This window comes from Macaca nemestrina, chromosome 2 (genome assembly GCF_043159975.1).
Source record: "Macaca nemestrina isolate mMacNem1 chromosome 2, mMacNem.hap1, whole genome shotgun sequence".
Classification (NCBI taxonomy): domain Eukaryota; kingdom Metazoa; phylum Chordata; class Mammalia; order Primates; family Cercopithecidae; genus Macaca; species Macaca nemestrina.
Window position 1 is genome coordinate 159350772 of NC_092126.1, and position 22596 is coordinate 159373367.

Consider the following 22596-nt stretch of genomic DNA (forward strand, 5'->3'; position numbering starts at 1 on the left):
TGCCTACCTCTGTGTTGACTCCTAGGGCTTTCTCCAGGGAGTACCGGTACTTCCCCATCCTCAGGGAGAAATCTCTGTAGTGCTTGTCCACCGTGGTCACCCATTTCCTTATCTCCGTGGCATGAATGTGGCCTTTTTCCACAAAGCTATCAGCCAGCTGAATCAGAAGCTTCACCTTCTCCTTTGTTTGCTGCCCCAAAAGATGGCCTTAAGTTACTGGATTACATTTATTCTCCTGTCCCTTCATCCCAAATCCTTTCTTCCTGTTTAAAGCAGCCATAGATACCTTATAGCTGACTACCTGGGTATGTATCCCAGCTTTGTTACTACTAACTGGGAGATCTTAAGCAAGTTATTGAAGCCCTCTGTGCCTCAGTTTCTTCATTTGCAAAAAGGGAATCATAATATTACAGTCATCCCTCAGTGCTGGGGTGGGGGAAACTGGTTCCAGGGCCCCCCATGGATACCAAAATCCAGATACTCAAGTTCCTCATAAAACATGGTGTAGTTTTTGCTTATAACTTAGCCACATCCTCAGGAACACTTCAAATCATCTCTAAATTACTTACAATACCTAATACAATGTAAATACTAAGTAAATAGTTGTTATTCTGTATGGCTTAGGGAATGATGACAAGAACAAAAAAGTCTATATATGTTCAGTGCAGACACAACCATCCATTTGAAAAAAACATTTTCAGTTCACAGCTGGTTGAATCCATGGATGCGATACCTGTAGATATGGAGGGCTGATCCTACTTCAGAGGGTTGGTGTATTAAATGAGTTGATAAATGTAGAATGCTTAGTACAGTGGAACACAGTAAGAACTCAGTAAGCAATAAACATTAGCCATTATTATTATTGATGTAAGAATCTCTTATATTAATATGCTTTACTAATTTACACAGTGTGTTACTGTATCTGAAAGCCATTTGAGTTCAGATGCATCCTTAGGAAGCAGGTGGAGGGAAGTGATGCAGGTCTCTTTGAACCACAGATGAAAAAAATCTGAGGCTGAGAAAGGCTTAGGGCTGGTCCAACTTCATACTAGCAGTAAGCAAACGAGCCTATTTGTCTCTGCCCTTTAGTTCCTAGTTCCCCCCTCTACTGTACCAGCTCTAAACCTCATGTAAGTTGGCACATGCCAGGATCTAAATAAATACAATGAGCAGATTTAAGAGTTAACTCTGTCCCTGTCACCACCAGAATCTTGTCTTTAGTTTCCATTAGACAGCAGGAGAAAGAGGTTAATGAAGCCATCATCTATTACAGGACTAGGTAAAGTGGAACTCAGCTGTTTACTGGGTTAATTTCATTTTTAGCAAGAGTTCGTTCAATACCTACTTGGTCCATAGTACTGTGTAAAGAGCTATAGGGCCGGGCTTGGGGGTCAAACGAAAGGAAAAAAAAATCTTCATTTCACACAGAGTAGTTAAATAACTCAGGGCATTATGTAATTGAATGTCAAAATGGGAGAATGTAGAGTTAATATTATAGGAATTTTAAAAGGGGAAAATGAAGGTGGACAGGCATGGGTAGCGGAGGTCTCATGGAGAGGCAGCACTTAAGCTGGGTAAGTCATGGGAATGAGAGAGACACCCAACAAGTGGACTGCTGCCCTTTTTTTAAATCTTAAGTTTGGATTTTCAAACTCTAAAATTGCTCAGGGAAAGGAAAGAACATTTAAATAGTATTCTAAGAAGGAAAATTATCTTTTGGACTGGAGAAAAGTAGGTCCAAGGTTTAAACCATGCTACAATCTAGGTAACAGGGAAACTGAGGCAGAACTGGAGCAACAGTAGAAAAAACAACAGAGCCCTTCTTTCTTTATTCTACTATCCTCACCCCACCTGTTCCTTCCAGGCCCATCTACAGCCCCTCCCATGAGAGACCAATCCTCCCAAGAAATGCCGGAGAAAGAGGGTGTCAGAGAGGCGCATTGAGAGTGCTCTGCCTGCTGCACGCATGGCCAGGGACCAAGGACCAGGGATCCAGCTCTCCAGTAGCTCACTCAGCACATGGAGCCTCTCCTATCTTGGTACAGTAGGCTGGTGCCGGTATTGGAAGATAAAGGGCAAGAGCTTTGGTGTGAGGGAAAGGAGGTGGGTGTGAGGATAGCAGAAACATCTCCTCAGCCATGAAAAGGCAGAGCAATAACGGGGGGAATTGGTTAAGATAGAATTAGCAGATTCTATTCAAAATAGAATCTACTCGATTCTATCTAAACTAGAATTACTGAATCCCTCTTTTTAATTATCTTATTCATTTATATATCTCCAGTGTCTAAGCATCCTGAGGACTTTCACCTTATTTCATGTAGGGTATTTTTTTTATTTTTTATTTTTCCTGAAAAGAGTTTTCTTTGGTTTTCTATTTACTTAAAACAGATACCTTTTTTTTTTTTTTTAATGGAAAAGTCTTGGAAATACATATTCTCTGCTCTTGGTAAAGTGACTACACCTAGGAGAAAGGGTTTTACAGCCAGCTGGTGGCAGTAGCCATACTAGGGCAGCTCTATCAGAGAAAATTATATCCTAAAGCATCAAAACTGTGATTCAGAGTCAGCAAAGCAAATGGTTTGTGACCAAGAGTATTCTAGGTATGTGTGGGGACTAGAGGAGCAAAGAGACAGTAAAATGACTTTAGATGCATCCTTAGGAAGTAGGTGGAGGGAAGTTTAGACACACCCTTCCCCATGTGGCTCCACCTACCTTCGCAGCAGCCCTGTTTCCACTGCTCTCCATTCCCTACACTGCAGCCATGTTGAATGTCGCATGCCCTTCCAGCTGGGACAAGTGATTCTTACTCACCCCCACTCTCGATGCAATGCCCTTTTTCCTCTCCTGTTCTCCCCAAAAAACAAGTGGGCAATGCCCTTCCCAGTGTTCCCACAGTATCACATACATGCTTGTATTTTAGCATATATCACATGTAATTAGCATATATGTCTCCTTCATTAGACCATGAACCCTAAAAGGTAAGTATTACATCTCATTCATTTGTATATCTCCAGTGTCTAGAAAATAGTAGGCATACCATCAATGTTGACTGAATGAATGAATGAGCAAGTCTTGTGTTTGGAGGTGAGTAAAGCTAGACCAACAGGAGTTGAAGATTTTTATTGGGAGGAAGTAGATGATAAATTTGGCTCATGAATTGGGTAAGTGCACTAAGATACCAACCATGGCCACAGTCCCCATTGGGAGTATTCTGAAATGGTTTCTTATACATTGGTGATTGTGGTGGCACCACATGACCTGCTAAATGCCTGGTCACAGCTTTTGAGATCAGAGGTAAAAACTTTTCTTATGAGGGCAGCCAATCAAGAGTCAGCCAGTAACTTCTGAGGTGTCCTGGCCTAAAAGCTGTGTCTAAATAGGGGACTGGAAATATGCCGTGTCAATTGAGGTTGTTTCCCTGAGGATTTAAACTGCACAGACAGGGATCTGGATGATGGCTGCAGAGTAGAAGTGAAATCACAGAAAGCAGAGAGGAAGAAGAAAAAGGAAGCTGTGGTATAGAAATGGTAGAACATTACACAGATTCTGGTCCTCTGCTCTCAGATGATGACCAGATGATGTGGCTGCTTGAGACACCCTTGGTCTCAGGTAACATTCCAGTTTTCATCTCCAGAGGTGACACTGTGCCACATTTCTTGTTCTTCCCATGGGGCTGAGTCACTGAGCTTTTTCTGGATTTCTGGGAGGTTCAGACACATCGCTTCTATCTTCTTTATTTCCACACACGGCCATACAGTATCTTTCTCGTTCAACCTATGCCCATTTGAAACTCAAATCTTTCCTCCAAAGACAGTAACTTATATAAACTAATAAAATGGGGGTCAGACTGCAGCAGTTCTTGAATGAAAGGTTCGGAAGTATGGACATGATCTTGTGGCTAAAAGGGAAACTTTGGGTACCATAATTCATCTGGGCCTGGAAATCTAGACCTGAGAGCTCACTTGGGCTTCATGTGTCACCTAATTTATGTTTTGCCTTTCCATTTTGAATTCTAGTTACCTGCTGGAAAAGACAGGGGTTCAAAAGAGGGGGTCAGTAATTCTATTTTTTTTCTCTCTCTCCCTCTCTCTTTCCCTCCCCACTCTCTCTTTTCCTCCTTTCCTTTCTTTTTTTCTTTGGTTATGATCTTCCTCTAATCAGTGAGCCTCACTCTGAATAAATTTTTTTAAAGCCCTTTTGACTTCAGCACATTTTACAAGACTTTAAGATTTTGCCTTCTTGATAGTAATCTTATAATCTCATAATCTTCCATATTTGCCTTTCATTTTTGATATTCCTTATAATTAGATAATAATAAGGAATATTGATATTCCTTATCAATTTTTTTGTAGACACAAATTTACTGAGCTCCTTGTGCAGGTGAATAGGTTTCTTGAAATACATCTTCGGATTCATTCAGCAGAGGGTTGTTAGTGTACATGAAAGAACCAAAATTTTCAAAACTTTCCATCACATGCGAACTATATTCCACTTGAGAGTCTCAGAAAGACCAGGAACAGTGGTTCACGTCTGTAATCCCAGCACTTTGGGAGGCAAAGGCAGGTGGATCACCTGAGGTCAGGAGTTCAAGACCAGCCTGGCCAACACGGTGAAACCCTGTCTCTACCAAAAATACAAAGGTTAGCTAGACCTGGTGGCAAGCACCTGTAATCTCAGCTACTTGGGATGCTGAGGCAGAAGAATCACTTGAACCCAGGAGGTGGAGGTTGCAGTGAGCAGAGATCACATCACTGTACTCCAGCCTGGGTGACTAAAGTGAAGCTCCATCTAAAAAAAAAAAAGAGTCTCAGAAATAGAATCATGCCTATCTTTTATCTGAACTGTTTAGACTCTACCTCTCTCAGTCTAAAGTACCATCTGACAACCCCAGTGTTCCCTTTCTCTGCTATCTGAATCTCAGGAAAACATAATTTAGTTCAGCTAAGGCTCCAGCTGCTTTCATTACTGCTTAATTTTCTTTTGTCAAGATGAATTAAGTCCAGTTTATCTCATGGATTCCTTCATCTTCAGAGATGAAATTACCAGCTTAAAAAAGTATTTTCTTAACATTATTAGCCATTGGCAAATGCAAATCAAAACCCACAATGAATACCACTCCACACCCTCTAGGATGGCTATATAAAAAGACACAATAACAAGTGTTGGTGAGGATGTGGAGAAATCAGAACCCTCACAAATTGCTGGTGAGAGTATAAAATGGTATGGCTACTTTGAAAAACAGTTTAGCAGTTCCTCAAAAAGTTAAACATAGTAGAACTCCATATAACCCAGCCATTCCACTCCCAGGTATGCACATAAGGGAACTGAAACATATGTTCACACCAAAACTTGAATATAAAGGTTTCTAGCAGCATTATTCATAACAGCCAAAAGCTGGAAACAACCCAAATGTCCATCAACTGATGAATAGTAAACAAAAAGTGGTATATCAATGAAATGGCATGCTATTTAGCAATAAACAGGAAAAAAGGATTGATACATGCTAATAGCATGGATGAATCCTGAAAGCATTAGGGTAGGGGAAGTAAGCCAGTCACAGAAGATCTCATATTATACGATTCCATTTATATGAAATGCCCAAACAGGCAAACCCATAGAGACTTTTGAGTAGTTGCCACGGGTTAAGGAGAGTAAGGAATGCAGAGTGACTGCTAATGGGCATAGGGTTTCTTTCTAGGGTAATGAAAATGTTCTGGAACTAAACAGTGGCAATGTTTGCACAACCTTGTGAATATAGTAAAAACCATGGAATTTGTAAAAACTGAAAAACAAAATCATCTTTAAAAAGTTTTGCTTTTAGAAGAAATGGAGTTCTTCCAAATGTCATGATGACTAAGCTTTCCCATCACTGTGTGCCTTGACCCCTTATACATTTTGAAACCCATAATAGGAAAATACCATTTCTATTCTTTTAATGGACTGTCTATAGGCATATCACACCATGAGAATTATGTTTTCCTTTTTTCCTCATTCAAACTCTTTTTATTTCATTTTTATTCTTACATTTGTGAGCTTTTACATAGAAAGTATCTTTCTATATCCAATGTTTCTTCTACTTGGTCTGCTCCTTTGGACCAGAATATTATTAAATTTAATGTACTCCACTGCCCTATTCAACCATAAGGGCCACCATATGTATTCTCTTGTGGCTAAAGGTCAATTTGGTTTCCATTTCAAATTCATTTTCTTGGTTATAAAGATTATAATCAAAGACAGCTGATTAGAAGATGTTTACCTCTGGAAAGTGGGACTAGGGTGGGGCAGGAGGCTGCTGCCTCTAATCAGAAGCTCCTCAGCTGGGTTTGTTATCCTGTAGATATTCTAATATGAATAACCCTGAGATTTGGAACACGATAGTTATGTCGGGAGGGACAGAGAACAAAGACAGCCAAAGTAGAAGATTCATATTAAATATAAACAAGAAGGGCTGAATCTACTCAAACTTCCTTTTTTCTTTATGTTCCTGAATGGTTGTAGCCCCCTTTGAATGTGTAAAATGTAGTCAGGTAACCTAGGGAACTCAGGATGAATAGTGTGGTTCCCGTCTCTAAGTATCCTGTTGGCTTATATAGGAGATAACACTGCATAGATTACTGGAGGAGAGATGGTCTGTGCCAGGTGAAGGGCTTGTTTGTTTGTTTGTTTGAGACGGAGTCCAAAACACTGCACTCCAACTCTGTCGCCCAGGCTGCAGTGCAGTGGCCTGATCTCGACTCACTGCAAGATCTGCCTCCAGGGTTCACACCATTCTCCTGCCTCAGCCTCCCGAGTAGCTGGGACTACAGGCACCTGTCACTACACCCAGCTAATTTTTTGTATTTTTAGTAGAGACAGGGTTTCCACATTAGCCAGGATGGTCTCGATCTCCTGACCTCGTGATCCACCCACCTTGGCCTCCCAAAGTGCTGGGATTACAGGCGTGAGCCACCGTGCCCGGCCCAGGTGAAGGGTTATACGGACAAGGGCTGTAGTGCAGGGATGAGCTGGATCATATCCTCGTATGTGGGAAGGATCATAGAGGAGGAGGCTCTAGAGTGGAAAGGGCGGGGGGGGGGGTTCCTCTTAAAAAGCAAAAACTAGAGGGAAGGGAAGGGTATTCCAGGCAGAGAAATGTATGAAAAAGGCACATAGACAAAAAAGTATAAGATGTATCTCTCAGAGGGTAAGAGAATACATCCATTCCGCTGAAGCATAAACTCTGCATAAAATAATAATTGAAGATAAAGCCGGGGAGGTAGGGTGGCACAGCTGTAGAGTTGTGGAGCATTATCCTAAAGGCATTGGAAAATCATAAAGTTCTTGATCTGGGTGGTTATGTGACCAAAGTAGCATTTTAAAGATGAACAGCAATGAAGGGCAGGGTGGATTGGAAGGAAGGAAGGAAAGGCCAAAGGCATGCAATCCCTTTAGGAAGCTACTACAGCTTAGGGTAGTAGCTATGTGAATGAAAAAGAGGAGAAATATGTGAAGACGGTTACAAAGGTAGGATGAATAAGATTGACCGAATAATTCTTCACATTTCCACTTTGATTATGGAAAGATTTTGATCCTATGAAGTTCTGGGTATCTGCTGTGATCCACCCTATGCAGATAGGAACACCAATGGATCTCATACTATTCATCCTGTTAATGGCTCATTATCGACCCTATTTGGAGAAGGGTGGATAGAGCCAAACTTGTTAATTCACAAGCCATTTTAATTTGGATTTGAACAGGGGTCTGTGCATCTGCCACCTTCTTTGTGCTGTTTGCTTTTGCTGGTACTGAAATGAGTCTCTTATCTGTGCTCACAGCTTTTCGCATTAGGCAAAAAGGCCCAAAACTCACAAGGATGCAGGGAGATGCTCCCCAAAGTTGAGAGATCATAGGAAAAGATTCATAGAGTGGATAACCACTTCTGAAATATCAGCTCAGGAATGAGGCTAAGGGCCTAATTTTGTCACACCAAACCAGAGGAACATTCCTTATAGTGTCAGAGGGATCTCTGGATAGGATGTTTCCCACCTTGACCCCAACAAGAGCATCTCTCAACCTGGGAAGAGCGTCTGCTATGTGTGGAAGTGATGCCAAAAATGGCTCCTATGTGGCAAGGAGCCCCGTGTGAGAGATGAGGACACTACAAAGAGGAACTTGAGACAGATCAGATTTTCATTCAAACCCAAGTATCCTCAGATCAAATCCTGGCTGTGAAAACAGATGAAAATCAGGTTTCCTTCTATTATGGCATTCCCCACAATCTTGGTATGAATTGGTATGTACATCCTTGCACATTTTGCTCCCCAGAGACCCAGCCTAGCTCATGAGCAGGTTTGAGGCCAGATGGAAATAGCTCAGAAAAGGAGAAATTCACCTGTTTTGTGTACCCATATAGTCACTGGCCCTTCTAATAAGGTGAACTTCCCAAGCCACTCAAATTGCAAGAATATGTGGATATGTGCAGTGTTCACATGCACAGGCAACATTTTTACATGAATACACCCTTTTCCCTGATTTGGTCTGAAAGAATATAGCAGATTCCAGAACCTGGAGCATGAAGATGAGTATCTGGAAGCACAGTATATAGCAGTTGACTTCCTGCATACAGCTGCTCTACCCAGCAGCTGCAATTCTTTGGGTATTCAGGTTTCTAGAGACAATCCTTTAGGACATTTACATACTTTCCCCCTTGCCACTGCAGCCAGGTATTTTTGCTTACAGAAGCTGTCTTTGCTTCCATAATGTGAAATTGGCCAGAATGGAGATTTCTGGGTGGATTTGGGGAAGGGTCTGGGATGTTTCCTACCTTGGCAGGCACCCTGAATTCCCCATATTCTTTCAGCAGTTCCTGAGTCTCCTCTGTGGTCTCTCCAGTGGAGGTATGTGTTGAGAGGTAAAATTCACCTGTTTCTTGGATCCAGTCAAGCGCCTATGGGAGGAAACAACCCATCCAGTCCCCCAAAAGGCAGCTGTCAGTAGAAGACATGCCATATTACAACGAAGGTTATCGTTGGGACAACTTAATGGACCCAGGAAACACTGGCACAATTTGATTGGTATGTAGCTCTGGAGTTGTTTTTTATGAATGAGCCCTCCCCTGATTTGGAACACTTACCAGCAAAGAGAGGGTCTCCCCCAGTAGACCGGGGACTCTTCTAGGCCAGGCCCAATATCATCCATGAATTAGGGGCATAGTGGGTGACCTAGCATTTCCTCATATCTCCTGTTACCAAACTCAAAACAGAGAGCTTGGTAAATGCTGAATTGCTGACAAGTGACACCCTGCTTTCTTTCCTCTTTATTCCCCACTCCCATCCCCAATTTGCTGCTGTGGCCCTCTTCTGGACTAACCCTTGGTATTGGGCCTCTGTATGCTCCCCAGAACTGAGATAGAGCCAGGGAAAGCTTTGGACAACCTGCTTAGCGCTGCGCTCGAACACCACATATTGCTGGCACTGGTCTAACCGCCGCTTCTTCAAGGTCCAGAAATGCAGCACGCGATTCTCCCTCTGCAGGAGCTCACTCAGGATGGCTGTGGGCAGAGGAGATACATATGATGGGCACAATCCAACCAACCCCTTCAGCCCCATGGCAGGTGCCAGGTGACCATGACTGTAATTTCAAGCATCCCCGCAAGACTAATCCAGCATCAGAAGAAAGGGAGCAAAAGCTGGATACAGAAAGGATTTCCTAGAAAGGAGCAAGGTCGAGGAGTCTAGGGGGAGAGCCCATTGATGAGAGTTCCATCAACTAAGGTGGCAAGAATATAACACCAGTGACTTACAAATGACCCCGATTCTCTTTATAGCAAAATTAGTCCTTGGTTCTAAGAAATCTTAGGAAGCGGCCGGGCGAGGTGGCTCAAGCCTGTAATCCCAGCACTTTGGGAGGCCGAGACGGGCGGATCACGAGGTCAGGAGATCGAGACCATCCTGGCTAACACAGTGAAACCCCGTCTCTACTAAAAATACAAAAAAAAACTTAGCCGGGCGAGGTGGCAGGCGCCTGTAGTCCCAGCTACTCGGGAGGCTGGGGCAGGAGAATGGCGTGAACCCGGGAGGCGGAGCTTGCAGTGAGCTGAGATCCGGCCACTGCACTCCAGCCTGGGTGACAGAGCGAGACTCCGTCTCAAAAAAAAAAAAAAAAAAAAAAGAAATCTTAGGAAGCAACTAATTCAATTGGCCCCAAGAGTCCAATGAGCATGGGTGGACCTTGACAGGAATCTCAGTCATTCTTAAGGACTCATTAGAAGAGAGGCAGGAAGGAGATTTATAGTGCAATGAGGGCTGGTGTCACTGGCTTGACAACCCACATCATGAACCATGTTCTTGGACCTGCACAAGAGGTTGTGCACACAGCACTTTAACGGCATAGCCTCGATTTAAACACTTCTAAATAGTGGGCTCAGAGAAGCTGTGTTGGAATTATGTCTTCATGTTGTCTCTGGGCCCATGTTGTTTTGGATGTGATCATAAGAAAAGCTAAAAGTGATGTTAAATGAGAGTGTCTACACAAGGCATATAGCACAGCAAGTGGGCCATGGTTAGGCATTCAGTCCATGCTATTTCCCTAAGTTTTCTGTTGTTTCAGGAGTAGCTGGGTACGTGGATAGATGTCTTAAGTGTTTTAAATAGTATGTTATGCTGGAAGCAATAAAATTTATTTTATGTCTTCTTCCTGCTTCCTGTTGCCATATTAGATATTAACAAAATATATAATAATAACCATGTGAATAATATTTATCACATACTCAGTATGTGGAAGACACTCATTTTCATAATACCCCACAATGCATGCACCATTATTATCTCCATTATACAGATGAGAAAACTGAGGTTTAGAGAAAGCTTTTGAGAAAGTGTAGGGAGGGTAACTAGCTCAGGGTTGTTCAGATAGGAAAGGGCAGAGTTCAGATTCAGGCCAGATCTGACTTCAGAGCCTGAGTTGTTAGTCACCTTGGTCTCTCACATTACGGGGACTATAAAGTACAAGTTTCTGTGCTTTATGAAGATGGCACAACCTGAAGTGCAGTGCTTGCACTGAGAAGTTTTTGTTGATTTTATGTACTTTTCATACCCCTTCATTCTCACCTCCCCAGCCAAGTATAGCTTTCTGAGGATAGGATGTGTTTTTCATCTTTTAGGCTAAGTGCTTTTTTTTTTTTTTTGAGACAGGGTCTGGCTCTGTCACCCAAGATGGAGTGCAGTCATAGCTCACTGCAGCGTCAACCTCCCGGGCTCAAGTGATCCTCCCACCTCAGCCACCTGAGTAGCTGAGACTATAGGCACATGCCACCACATCCAGCCAATTTGTAAACTTTTTTTTTTTGTAGAGACCAGGGTCTCACTATGTTGCCCAGGCTGGTCTCAAACTCCTGAGCTCAAGTGATCCTCCTGCCTCTGTCTCGGTCTCCCAAAGTGCTAGGATTACAGGTGTGAGCCAGTGTGCCCAACCTTTTATGGGTCCAATTATTCACCCTTCCCTGTATCTAAGCCTTTATCATGTAACTTTCATTCCTTCCCAAAGAGGCAAGTACAGTTTCTCACTCCCCAACTGATGTTGGCCACATAGCTTGGCCACATAACTTGCTCTGGCAAATGAGTTGTTAACAGATAAAACAGAAGCAGGGCCTTGAAACGTACTTGTAGACTTGACTTTGCTCCTTGTACCTCTGCTATCACCACTATAGGAACTTCTCCTGGGTAACTGCTGCCCCTTCAACCCAGGTCCCAGAATGAATACACGTGGAGCAAACAAGACCTTACCTGGAGTGAAGGAGCCAAGCTAGCCAGACTTGCAGTCTGAAGCACAACCGCACTGCTGAGCCCAGCTGAGATGCTGCTCCCCAGCCAATGCACAGCCACTTGAACAACATATGCTTACAGTGGATATCATTGAATTTTGTTTGTTATGCAGCCATATAACAACCAGCAGCATAAAAAAGCCAAAACTATGTGGCACTGGTGTTGAGTCTAGGTAGTAAGTGAAAAGGAAACTGATATATAAGGGATTGTAGGTCCCTCAGGTGGAAGCTTCAATTGGGGAAGGAAGAAGTAGAAACCCATTTCTTTTAGTCTTTATGTTCCCTAGCCAGAGTTTTGCTCACTGAAGCTCCCTCTATGGTGTGGCTAAGAGAATCAACCCAGATCAGGCAGAAATCATAAAGAGTTTCAGGATTATTTTCCCCCTCTTCTTGAAAGCTTTCACATGGGCAACAACCTGGTCTTGCCTCCAAGAAGATGTAGGCATTTCTCACTGTCTCTGGGTGCCTGTTACTCTTCAGCACGCAGAGGTGTAGGTGGGATATGTGGTCTCTCAGTAGGCAGCTGGCCTCACCCAATCTCCCATCTACATTTGGAAGCCAGAACAGATGCTTTCAAATGTGCCAGAAGAAGTGACATAATACCAGCTCCCCACAGGTCCCCTGACCACAAATAGATTAGCACATTTGGAAGAGAAACTCTGCTCCCTCCTCTCTGTAGGGAACTTTGATTCCTAGATTTAATTCTGTCCAGTGGCCTCTGTTCTCTCCAACTCTTGAGCAATCTGAGCAAAGAGGGAAGCCTTTCTTAAGCAGACCACGCATCCTACCCTGTCCATGGTGTCTCCAAGCCCATATCACTCCTCACTCCAAGTCAGCTTGGGTTCCCTCCCTAGCCTCGGGCTCCAGAGTTATATTTCTGTGCCTTGGCAAGATGACATTTGTTAAACTCTTCACTCACTCAAAGGCTAATTTCTGCATGGTCAGAATAATTCCACAGATAATGATTTAAGTTTCACATGGTCAGATAATAGGTAATTTTAAAAAGTTATGTATTTATTATCATAGACTTTCTAGAATTCAGAGAGATATTAAAGATGATGTAGAATAGCACTTACCTAAATTTTATGGACACATAAATCACCTGGTTGGTAGAATTGGGCAGTTCTTGCCAACATGCAGGTTCTTTGTGCTTTTTTTCTCTTTTTTTTTCTTTTTTATTTGAGACAGGGTCTCACTCTAATTGCCCAGGCTGGAGTACAACGGTGCAAATGTGGTTCACTGCAGCCTCCAGCTCCTGGGCTCAAACGATCCTTTCATCTCAGCCTCCTGAGTAACTACAGCTATAGGCATGCCACCATACCAGGCAAATTTTTTAACTTTTTGTAGAGACGGGGTCTCACTATGTTGCCCAGGATGGTCTTGAACTCCTGGCCTCAAGCAATCCTCCCATCTCAACCTCCCAAAGTGCCAAAATGCAGTTTCTGACTCAGTCGGTTTGGGTGTGGCCTGAGATTCTGTATTTCTTACACTCTTCCCCAGGGATGTCAATGTGGCTGGTCTGGGAACTACAATTTGAGTAGCAAGAGTCTAGATCCTCCCCTCATTTTAAATAAGAAACTAAAGTTTTAAAAGGCTTAATCAATCAGTGACAAATCCAGGGTCAGCATTTGGTCTTAGGATTCTCAGTCCACATTCTGTTCCTAGGCTATAAGACACCCTAGTCTTGTTGTGTTCAATATATTAACTAGGAGCCACATACAGTAATCTACATTTAAATTACTTAATATTAAACAAAAGTTAAAATTTAGTTCCTCAGTTGCACTAGGCACATTTCAAGCGCTCAATAGCTGCTGTATTGCACAGCGTAGATACAGGCAATTTCCATTACTTCAGAAAATTCCACTAGGCAGTGCTGTCCAGACTCTAAGATAAATGAAAATACTTGGGGAAATTTTATCCTTGTTTTTGCCTTCCAGATCTTGAAGCATGTTTAAAAATTAACCATGAATCATTACTGCCCACACCATCCCACATCATACATTTTCATTTCCAAGGAGAAGCAGCAGGAAATTTGAGACTGTGTGAAAACTGGGTACATGGTATATTTCAGGGAGGGGCATTCGCTGAAGTGACCGGTGGCTGGGCAGGTCTCTCACTGACCTTTCACTTGTTGCTCGGGTCCCCGAGTGTGGCTGGCGACACTGGGCATGCTGACGTTGTTCCTGTGGATGTACTTGAGAAACACCTCAGCATTCCGCCGAGCCAGGGTGCATGCCTGAGAAAGACAAAGTCGTGAGGCCCCCGTCCCAGCAGGTGTATGGAATCCAAGACAATGGAGAAGGCATACACACCTTCCTTCTACATTTTCTTTTTTTTTTTTTTTTTTGAGACAGAGTCTCACTCTGTTGCCTAGGCTGCAGTGCAGTGGCGTGAGCATAGCTCACTGCAGCCTCCACCTCCCAGGCTCAAGCGGTCCTTCCATCTCAGCCTCCTGAGTAACTGGGACTACAGGGGCCCACCACCACACCTAGCTAATTTTGTGCATTTTTTGTAAAGACAAGGTCTCACTATGTTGCCCAGGCTGGTCTCAAACTACTGGGCTCAAGCAATCTGCCCACCTTGGCCTCCCAAAGTGCTGGGATTACAGGCATGAGCCATGGCACCTGGTTCCTCCTTGTACTTTTTAGGAAGCTCAAGAACTCTGAAGGAATCTAGAAGAAGCAGAGCCCTGGAAGTTATCACTAGTTCATGGATACTCCAATTCCAATTTATGGAGATCACCCTTCTGAGCTTTTCTTTTGTCAAGTGAAGAATTACTCCTTTCTGTCTCTGTCCATTCCATCTCAGATAAAAATCAGATATCAGCCACCCTTTGTCTCCTTCTATGTTGACCAGGCATTACTAATATTCACTCTCGGCCTACTTTTCCTCAGACACCAGAATGCCTCTTACATGACCACTGGTGTAAGCTCAGGAAACATAAACCCACTTGAAAATCAGTGTGACTTAGACTTGAGCAAGTAAATTTGGTAAACACATCTATTAACCCTACATTCCAAATCTAAATGGAAATTACCGACATTTTTCAGACTTATTTGCCTATCAAGTCCCCCTCATCTAAATATCACGAATAAGCATTCTATTGTTGAAGAATGCCAGTCTACATAAAGGACTAACAGCTGTTATATTACCTACTCCCCTTATGACTCATATTAGCTGTGGGTGGCATACAGAGGGCTGGTCACATTCTCCTTGGTGTGCTGATGGACAAGACTGGAGCCCGGAAAGGGCAGGAGCCAGGAAGCAACTCAGATCTAGGATCTAGGACGACTGACAGTATTTCCTGTTCCTCTCAAGCCTAGTATTTTCTGGATTTCTCTATAAAGCAGGGTTTTTTTCTGGTTGTAAAGTAATAAATACTAGCATACTAATTTTTAATCCATAGTTTTCAGAATTAAATGATCTCTAGTAAAACTGTGAAATTTTATTTCATTTTTCTTTGAAATTTTATTTTATTTTTTCTTCTACACACCCTGAAATGTAAAATTTCAGAATCTTATACTTTCCTTCTGATCCTACAATATAATTAAAAATTATTATATAATTAATAGAAACAATTATAAAATTTTATAATTTTCTGGTTATATAAAAAAATTAGCAACAAAGGTATCTGGGATATCTGGTACACAAACACCTGCTGGTGAGTCCATGAACACAGAGGCTCCTGAATGAAAAAGCTTGATGGTGTTTTCAGCTTAAGAAGTTTCAAACGGATCAACTAATGAATACAAATAAAGAGCTCAATATTCTATCTACTGGGCATATAATTCCCACAGTGATAGGGAGCTTCTCACTGTGGTTTTAGGGACATATGGAAAACATCAGACCAGAGGGTTTTCTATTTCTTTCTTCAATAGAAATATTTTCTTTTAATTTTATGAAGAAATATCTTTATACTTCTGTTTGAGATTTTTATATGCTCTACTTAAATTGTTCCATTTTAAACTTTGCTTTGCAATAGGGAAAACTTTAAAAAATCACCATAAGCTCTGCACAGAAGAATTTCTATCTAGTCTTATTAGTAAGAGCTGATTACTAAAGGTTCTGACCCATATAGGTGCAGATACAAGATAGATAGGAGGAGGGAAGGGAGAAGCCAGATTAAAAAAAAATAAAAATTAAGCTCAAGGTGGTCAAGTAGAGAAAATCCCTAATAAAAGAAAGGCAGGTAATTACAGAATTGAATAAAATCAATGGTAACATGTCAGGGTATAAAAATTCTCTCTTCTATTCCCAGAAACCTGAGAGGAAGCATAACATGAAAGCAAGAAATCTGAGAGCAAACGGAGCCTTTAGATGAGCTTGAACACAGAAGAGAGGAGATCAGAGGAGATCAAAGACTGGGAAAGGAGGCTCACAAGGACTTCCCACACCAGCTGACAGTCTGTGCAGAGCTGGCCTGTGCTTCCTCCCTCGGAAGGCAGGGCTCTAGCAGAATACTTGGAATAAGGCATTTCTCTCTTAATACAGAAGAATGAACAGTGTTGTGTGTTGGTAATTGGTAATTGTTAGATTGATAAATAAATAGGGCATCCAAATTCATTTCTTTAATTCTTACCCTAATTTTTGCATCTTCCATTTATAAAATATTTTAATCATGTTTTATATCTAAGCTTATATCTTTTTGATATTACTATCAAAAATAATTTAGCCAAACATAACTGAATGAAAGCATGTCTTTTTCTCAGTTAACAACATCCATGGGATATTGGGATATCTGAAGATTGCAGTAGTAGTAACAGTGTATCCCGATAGCCTAACTATACAAAAAGTGCCAAGAGAGAAATAAATGTTGGAAATGTAACCTTTCACCTTTGAAATTAGCCAGTCAACATCTTCATTATACTCCCTTACACCTTTAGGGAAGAGGTTAGAAAAAAAGAGGGGATAGGAAGCATGTTTGAAGCTGTGCGTGTGTCTGTGGGTGTGTGTGCGCATGTGTGCGTGTGTGTGTGTGAGACAAAGAGAGAGACAGACAGGAGGAGGAGGAGGAGAACAAAGAAAGAGAGAAGGAAGGGGAGGGGAGGGGAGGAGGGGGGGGAAGAAAGAAAGAAAGAAAGAAAAAGAAAGAAAGAAAGAAAGAAAGGAAGGAAGGAAGGAAGGAAGGAAGGAAGGAAGGAAGGAAGGAAGGAAGGAAGGAAGGAAGGAAAGAAAGAAAGAAAGAAAGAAAGAAAGAAAGAAAGAAAGAAAGAAAGAAAGAAAGAAAGAAAGAAAGAAAGAAAGAAAGAAAGAAAGAAAGAAAGAAAGAGAAAGAAAGAAAGAAAGAGAAAGAAAGGGAAAGAGAGAGAGAGGGAGGGAGGGAGGAAGGAAGGGAAGGAAGGGAAGGAAAGGAAGGAAGGCAAGGAAGGCAAGGAAGGCAGAAAAGAAAGGAAGGAAAGAAAAGAAAGAAGGAAAGAAAAGAAAGAAGGAAAGAAAGAAAGGAGAAAAAGAGAAAGAGAAAGAGGATAAAAGAACAAGGCCAAGGCCAGGAGTCTGAGCCCTTGCATGACAATGTGCTCTGACCTTAAGAAAGGCCTCCTTTTGTTCCAAATGTTTGCTGATGAGTGGAATGACATGGTCGATCTCTGCCGCTGGCCCCAGCTTATCTCGTCCACCACACCAGTCCTCATCTCTCCGGTATTCTTGCTCTAAGCTCTCCAGGACACTACACACCTAGTGAACCATGGAAGAAAAGACTCAGTAAATTAATTATTCCGGAAGTATTCTCTGAGGACCTTCAGCCTATAGAAGCCTACACATATGACATTTTTCATTAGAAGTTTAATGCCTCTGAGACATCTAAGAGAAATCCAGGAGGCAGTGACAGTCTTGTGTCTGAAACCTGGGAGACATTATGACTGGAGATATGGATTTTGGAATCATCTTTTTATGGGAGTTGATGACATTAACTAAGAATAGTAGGTAAAGTAAGAAAGTAAGACAATCTGGTATCTTTGGAGTTTCAGTGTTTTTACATATTGTTATAATCTCACAATAACTATAAATTAGGTAGAATAGGAAACGAGGTTTGGAGAAGATAACTTGATTTATCCGACCATCTGTACTTGTCCCATAGTAAGTAGCCTCAAGCAGAGACAAAGGAGGAAGTTGCCTATGTTGTATCGTTTACGGGCCATAAATGAATGTCATCTTTTTCCTCCCCTGGAGAAAAATGTCTCAAAAATCCAACCATAATACATGACATCTCCAGGATCTCTATTACAAAATACACATTTCCTGTAGAGGGGTAACAAATTTGGGTTAACCTAAAAGACAGTTAAGAAGGTTTTTAGTTCTAAAGATGCTGAGAGGCCATGCTAAGTGACCTTATAAATGAACTCAGAAGAGAGCAAAAGCATTTTGAAGTAGGTTTGGAGGGAAATTCAGCCTGGGTCTCACAGTGGAAAACTCAAGGCAGCCTAGTATCAGGGCCTGGAGGATGATGCAGAAAATTGAAACTCATATTCCATACAGACATCCTTCCATATCTGTGGGTTCTACATCCATGATTCAACCAACTATGGATTGAAAATACTTAGTTAAAAAGTACAGCAATAAAAAATAATACAAATAAAAACAATAGAGTACAACAACTATTTACTATAATACTTACGTATTATAAGTAATCCAGAGATGATCTAAATTACATGGGAGAATGTATATAGGTTACACGCAAGTACTATGCCATTTTATATCAGGAACGTAAACATCTGAAAAGTCTGGTATCTGTGAGGGGTCCTGAAACAAATACCCCACGGATACTGGATTTCCTTCAATAGACCTTGGGATGACTGGATTTCCTTCAATAGACTTTGATTACTTGTTCGGATATGGCAGCAGGGAAGAACAGCTATGACTATCCTTGGCCTTCTCTGAGAAAGTCTTTTGATGAAAGATGTCTTTTTTTTTTTTTTTTTCTTTTGAGATGGAGTCTAGCTTTTTCACCTAGGCTAGAGTGCAGTGGTGCAATCTCGGCTCAATGCAACCTCTGCCTAAGTGATTCTCCTGCCTCAGGCTCCCGAGTAGCTGGGATTACAGGTGCCCACCACCATATCCAGCTAATTTTTGTATTTTTAGTAGAGACGGGGTTTCACCATGTTGGTCAGGCCGGTCTTGAACTCCTGACCTCGAGTGATCCACCTGCCTTGGCCTCCCAAAGTACTGGGATTACAGGCGTGAGCCTCTGCGCCCAGCCAGATGAAAGATGTCTTTGGATAGGGCATTCATTGAGTTATGAACTGAGCTGAAAGATGTGCTGAAAGCTGTCCCAGGAAGAACACCCTCATAGCCAGACACGCTTCTCGCGTCATGAGAAGATCTGTCACCGAACTCAAGGTGACTTCTCTAGTCCCATCTCTAGCATCACGTCTTTCTTTCTGAAAGGCCTGAAACGTGCAGGCAGCTCATGTTTTGACATAAAACAGCTTATAGACATGCAAAAACTTTAAGAAAAAGGGTACTTAAGATCTGTCCCATGATAGGACTGAACTTAGGAGCAAACAATTTGGGAGTTGGAAGAAATGAAAAGATTATTAGGTATAAATACTTTAACAAGAGAGGAAACAGAAATCCAGAGGGGTAAAGTAACCTTTGGCAAGGTCACTTCAGGGTAAAATTTCTTGACTCCTATTCCAGTGCCCTTCACCATCTTGATCCATTTCAAATTAAAATTTGTGTATAATATTAGACAGGAATTAAGCCTCATTTGTTTCCATACGGATATTCAGTTGTCCAGCATCCTTTGCTGAAAAGACTTTCCTTCACTCATTGAATTTTTTTGTCAAAAATCAACTGACTGTATATATGTAGATCTATTTCTATCACCACTATTCTGTCTCATTGTGTTTATTCTTATTCCAAATACCATTCTGTCTTGATCCCTGCTGCTTTAGAATAAGTCCTTAAATCAGGCATTGTGACTTGTCCAACTTTGTTCTTCCTTTCAAAATTGTTTTGGCTGTTCTAGTTTCTTTGCATCTGTATTCTTTGCATTTTCATTTTATTTCCATATAAATCTTAGAATCAATGTATCAATTTCTACCAAAAAAAAAGCTTGCTGGGATTTGACTGAGACTATGTTGAATCTACGGATCAACTGGGGATGCTCTTTATCATCTTAGTCTGCAGCTCCTCATTTCTGTGGCCATCAAAGGAGTCATCCCTCTGAAGCAACAGAAAGGACTGAGAGAAGGGATGGAGACTCTAACCCTGGCTGCAGGGCCGTCTGATGCACATGTCACATTTTCTCCAAGGGAGACTTTCCGATGGTCCCTGTAAGTCACCCAAGGAGAATGATTCTCTGATTTATTTCTACCAGGGAACAATTCAGAGAAGGAAACTACTATACATTGAATAAAATTACTCCTGTTTTAAACCTGTTTCATAAAAATAATTCCCTAACAGCACCCAAGTCATTTTAAAAATCCTCTTAGCCCTGTGCATATTGCTGTACAGATGAAAGGGTAACACACTGCATCTTTATGGCCCTGCTGCCCAGCTCCTGCCTTTTCTCCCACAGCAGCATCATCTTATCCGGTGCATTCCTAGTTCCCCAGTGTCAGCTGTGTTTCCTCCATTAGACTGGAGGCCCCAGGAATGAAAGAACCATGTGTTTTTCAAGCAGTGCATAATGCCTAACTGTGGTAGATTTAATTATTGTTCAGCCACTATTCATTCTCCTCTCCTAACCTTCATAGGAGGCATTGCTGCCTCACTGACGTTGGCTTGGCCATGTGACTTATTTTAGCCAATGAGATGAAAGAGAATATGACACAAGCAAAGACTTGAAATGCACTTGTATGGTAGATTTTGGACTCTTGTATTCCTGCCTTTAACTATAAATGTGCCTGAGATGGCTTCAGGTCAAGGAGGACAAGAGACATGGGAACAGATCTAGACCCAGTCTGCATCTCAAAGCCTAGTTCTACCAAGTTCAGCCAAGATCAGCTGAACCCCAGACACTTAAGCAAAAAAAATAAATGTTTATTATTTTATATCACTGAGTTTTGGGGTGTTTTGTTACACAGCACTATGGTGGTAACAGCTGACTAATATACTGTCCAAATCTAGCCTTTAGTATACACCCAATTTCTATTTCAACACCTCCCTATAGATCTGGTAAGTTTGAGAAATTTATGAGAAACAAACCCCATGGTCCAGTGCTCAAATGGCAAGGATGATAAGGAAGCCAACTGTGGTGTTTCCACAAATTATTCTTCAAACGTTAGTAAGGAGAGGACTGGCTTTTCGCTGACGTTAAGTACTGCACATTAACAGTGCAAGGCAGAAAATAGTCCTCTGTCAATCTCAGCCCCACAAGCCCCACAATCCTTTCCCTCACCTGTTCAGAAGTTTTGTAAAAGGCCACAGAGGCATTGACCAGTTTTAGCCGGTCTTCCATCTTCAGCATGAGCTGCTGCCAGTGGAGGGCCACCTTCTCAGCACATTCCCGGATGGCATCGGCATCGTAGTGGCCGGCCTGGAGCAGCACCTCGGCTTTCTGCTGTACCTGCAGGGCACTCTGGTGCGTCTTCTGCAAGGAAGTGGCATGAAAGAGGGACTGGGCACAAGGAGAGGAGAGAAAGGTCCGTGGGAACAACCCAGGCGTGGTATGGGAGGGGGTGGAGTGAGGCGTGAGTGAAAAGATGCAGAGAAGTTAAAGAGCTTTAAATGACTGATCCATTTTGTCATGACCATTAATACATTATTATTTTAAAAGCATATTTTAAAAAAGAATATCATACATTTTTATTAGCTAATCTCTCACGACCCTAAATTCTGTCCCCATTTCTTTCTTTTTCCTTGCAGCACTCTAGATTTTAAGGACATTTCAGTTTCTATAGAAGGGAAACAGAAGTTGTGTATCAATCTGCTCCCTAACTGGTTCATAAATTTCCTTCGCATATAGAATAATAAAATTGTACATTGAGTTTTCAAAGGAGGTTACTACTGCAGTCCCATTTTACAGATCAAGTATAGACAGCACATGAAAAGAAACTTCATGTAACACAAATCTCAGCTAACAATGCAATCATTTAAAATATTAATAATCAGTTGAAAAAGATTCCACTTAAAGGAATAAATTTGGAAGGTTAACAAAGCTAGAGAATAATCTCCTACATCATCCCTTAATTACTTCACTGGGGGGCACAACAGTGCAGGAGATAATTCACCTCAATACATAATCCCCATGTTATTTACATATCCCTTCAGGAGATACATATATATGTAGAAGGTCTATTTTCTTTCTTTTTTCTTTTCTTTTCTTTTTTTTTTTTTTTTTGAGATAGGGTCTTGATCTGTCACCCAGGCTGAACAGTGCAGTGCAATGATGCAATCATGGCTTGCTGCAGCCTTGAACTGGGCTCAAGCAATCCTCTTGCCTCAGGCCCCAAAGTAGCTGGATAGCTGGGACGGCAGGTGTGTGCCATCACACTTGGTTAATTTTTCACTTTTTGTAAAAATGAGATCTTGCTGTCTTGCCCAGGCTGGTCTCAAACTCCTAGCTTCAAATGATCCTCTGGCCTCAGCCTCCCAAAGTGCTGGGATTACAGGCAAGAACCACCACACCTGGCCAGAAGGTCTATTTTTTTTTTAATCCTTTCTGATTTAGGCTAAATGTGCTATGTGTTATCTGAGTTTATATTAACTGTAGAAGGTGGGGAGAACTAGGGTGGCCGGGAAAGAACCAAATGGGATTAAGATTTACTAAGACAAAATACGGATGTGGATGATCTATAAGAGAATGTTAGAGCCCCACTGACTTGACAGAGCTAATATCATCCCAACCTCAACTG

The 22596-nt window shown here is 41.8% G+C and overlaps 1 protein-coding gene across 26 annotated transcripts in view; it reads right to left on the reverse strand.

The window, feature by feature from the left end:
* Window positions 1–22596, reverse strand: part of LOC105470260 (kalirin RhoGEF kinase) — a 700354-nt gene that overhangs the window by 271898 nt on the left and 405860 nt on the right. For 18 of the 26 annotated variants that reach the window (XM_071089152.1, XM_071089177.1, XM_071089137.1 and 15 more), the window contains exons 17-22: window positions 21141–21359; window positions 17324–17473; window positions 13922–14036; window positions 9414–9529; window positions 8804–8926; window positions 8–190 (exon numbers count right to left, since the gene is read on the reverse strand). In XM_071089152.1, the coding sequence (XP_070945253.1) occupies window positions 8–190; window positions 8804–8926; window positions 9414–9529; window positions 13922–14036; window positions 17324–17473; window positions 21141–21359 (906 nt within the window). The remainder of the gene's footprint in view (window positions 1–7; window positions 191–8803; window positions 8927–9413; window positions 9530–13921; window positions 14037–17323; window positions 17474–21140; window positions 21360–22596) is intronic. The other 8 variants (XM_071089172.1, XM_071089145.1, XM_071089146.1 and 5 more) reach the window with 1 other exon arrangement.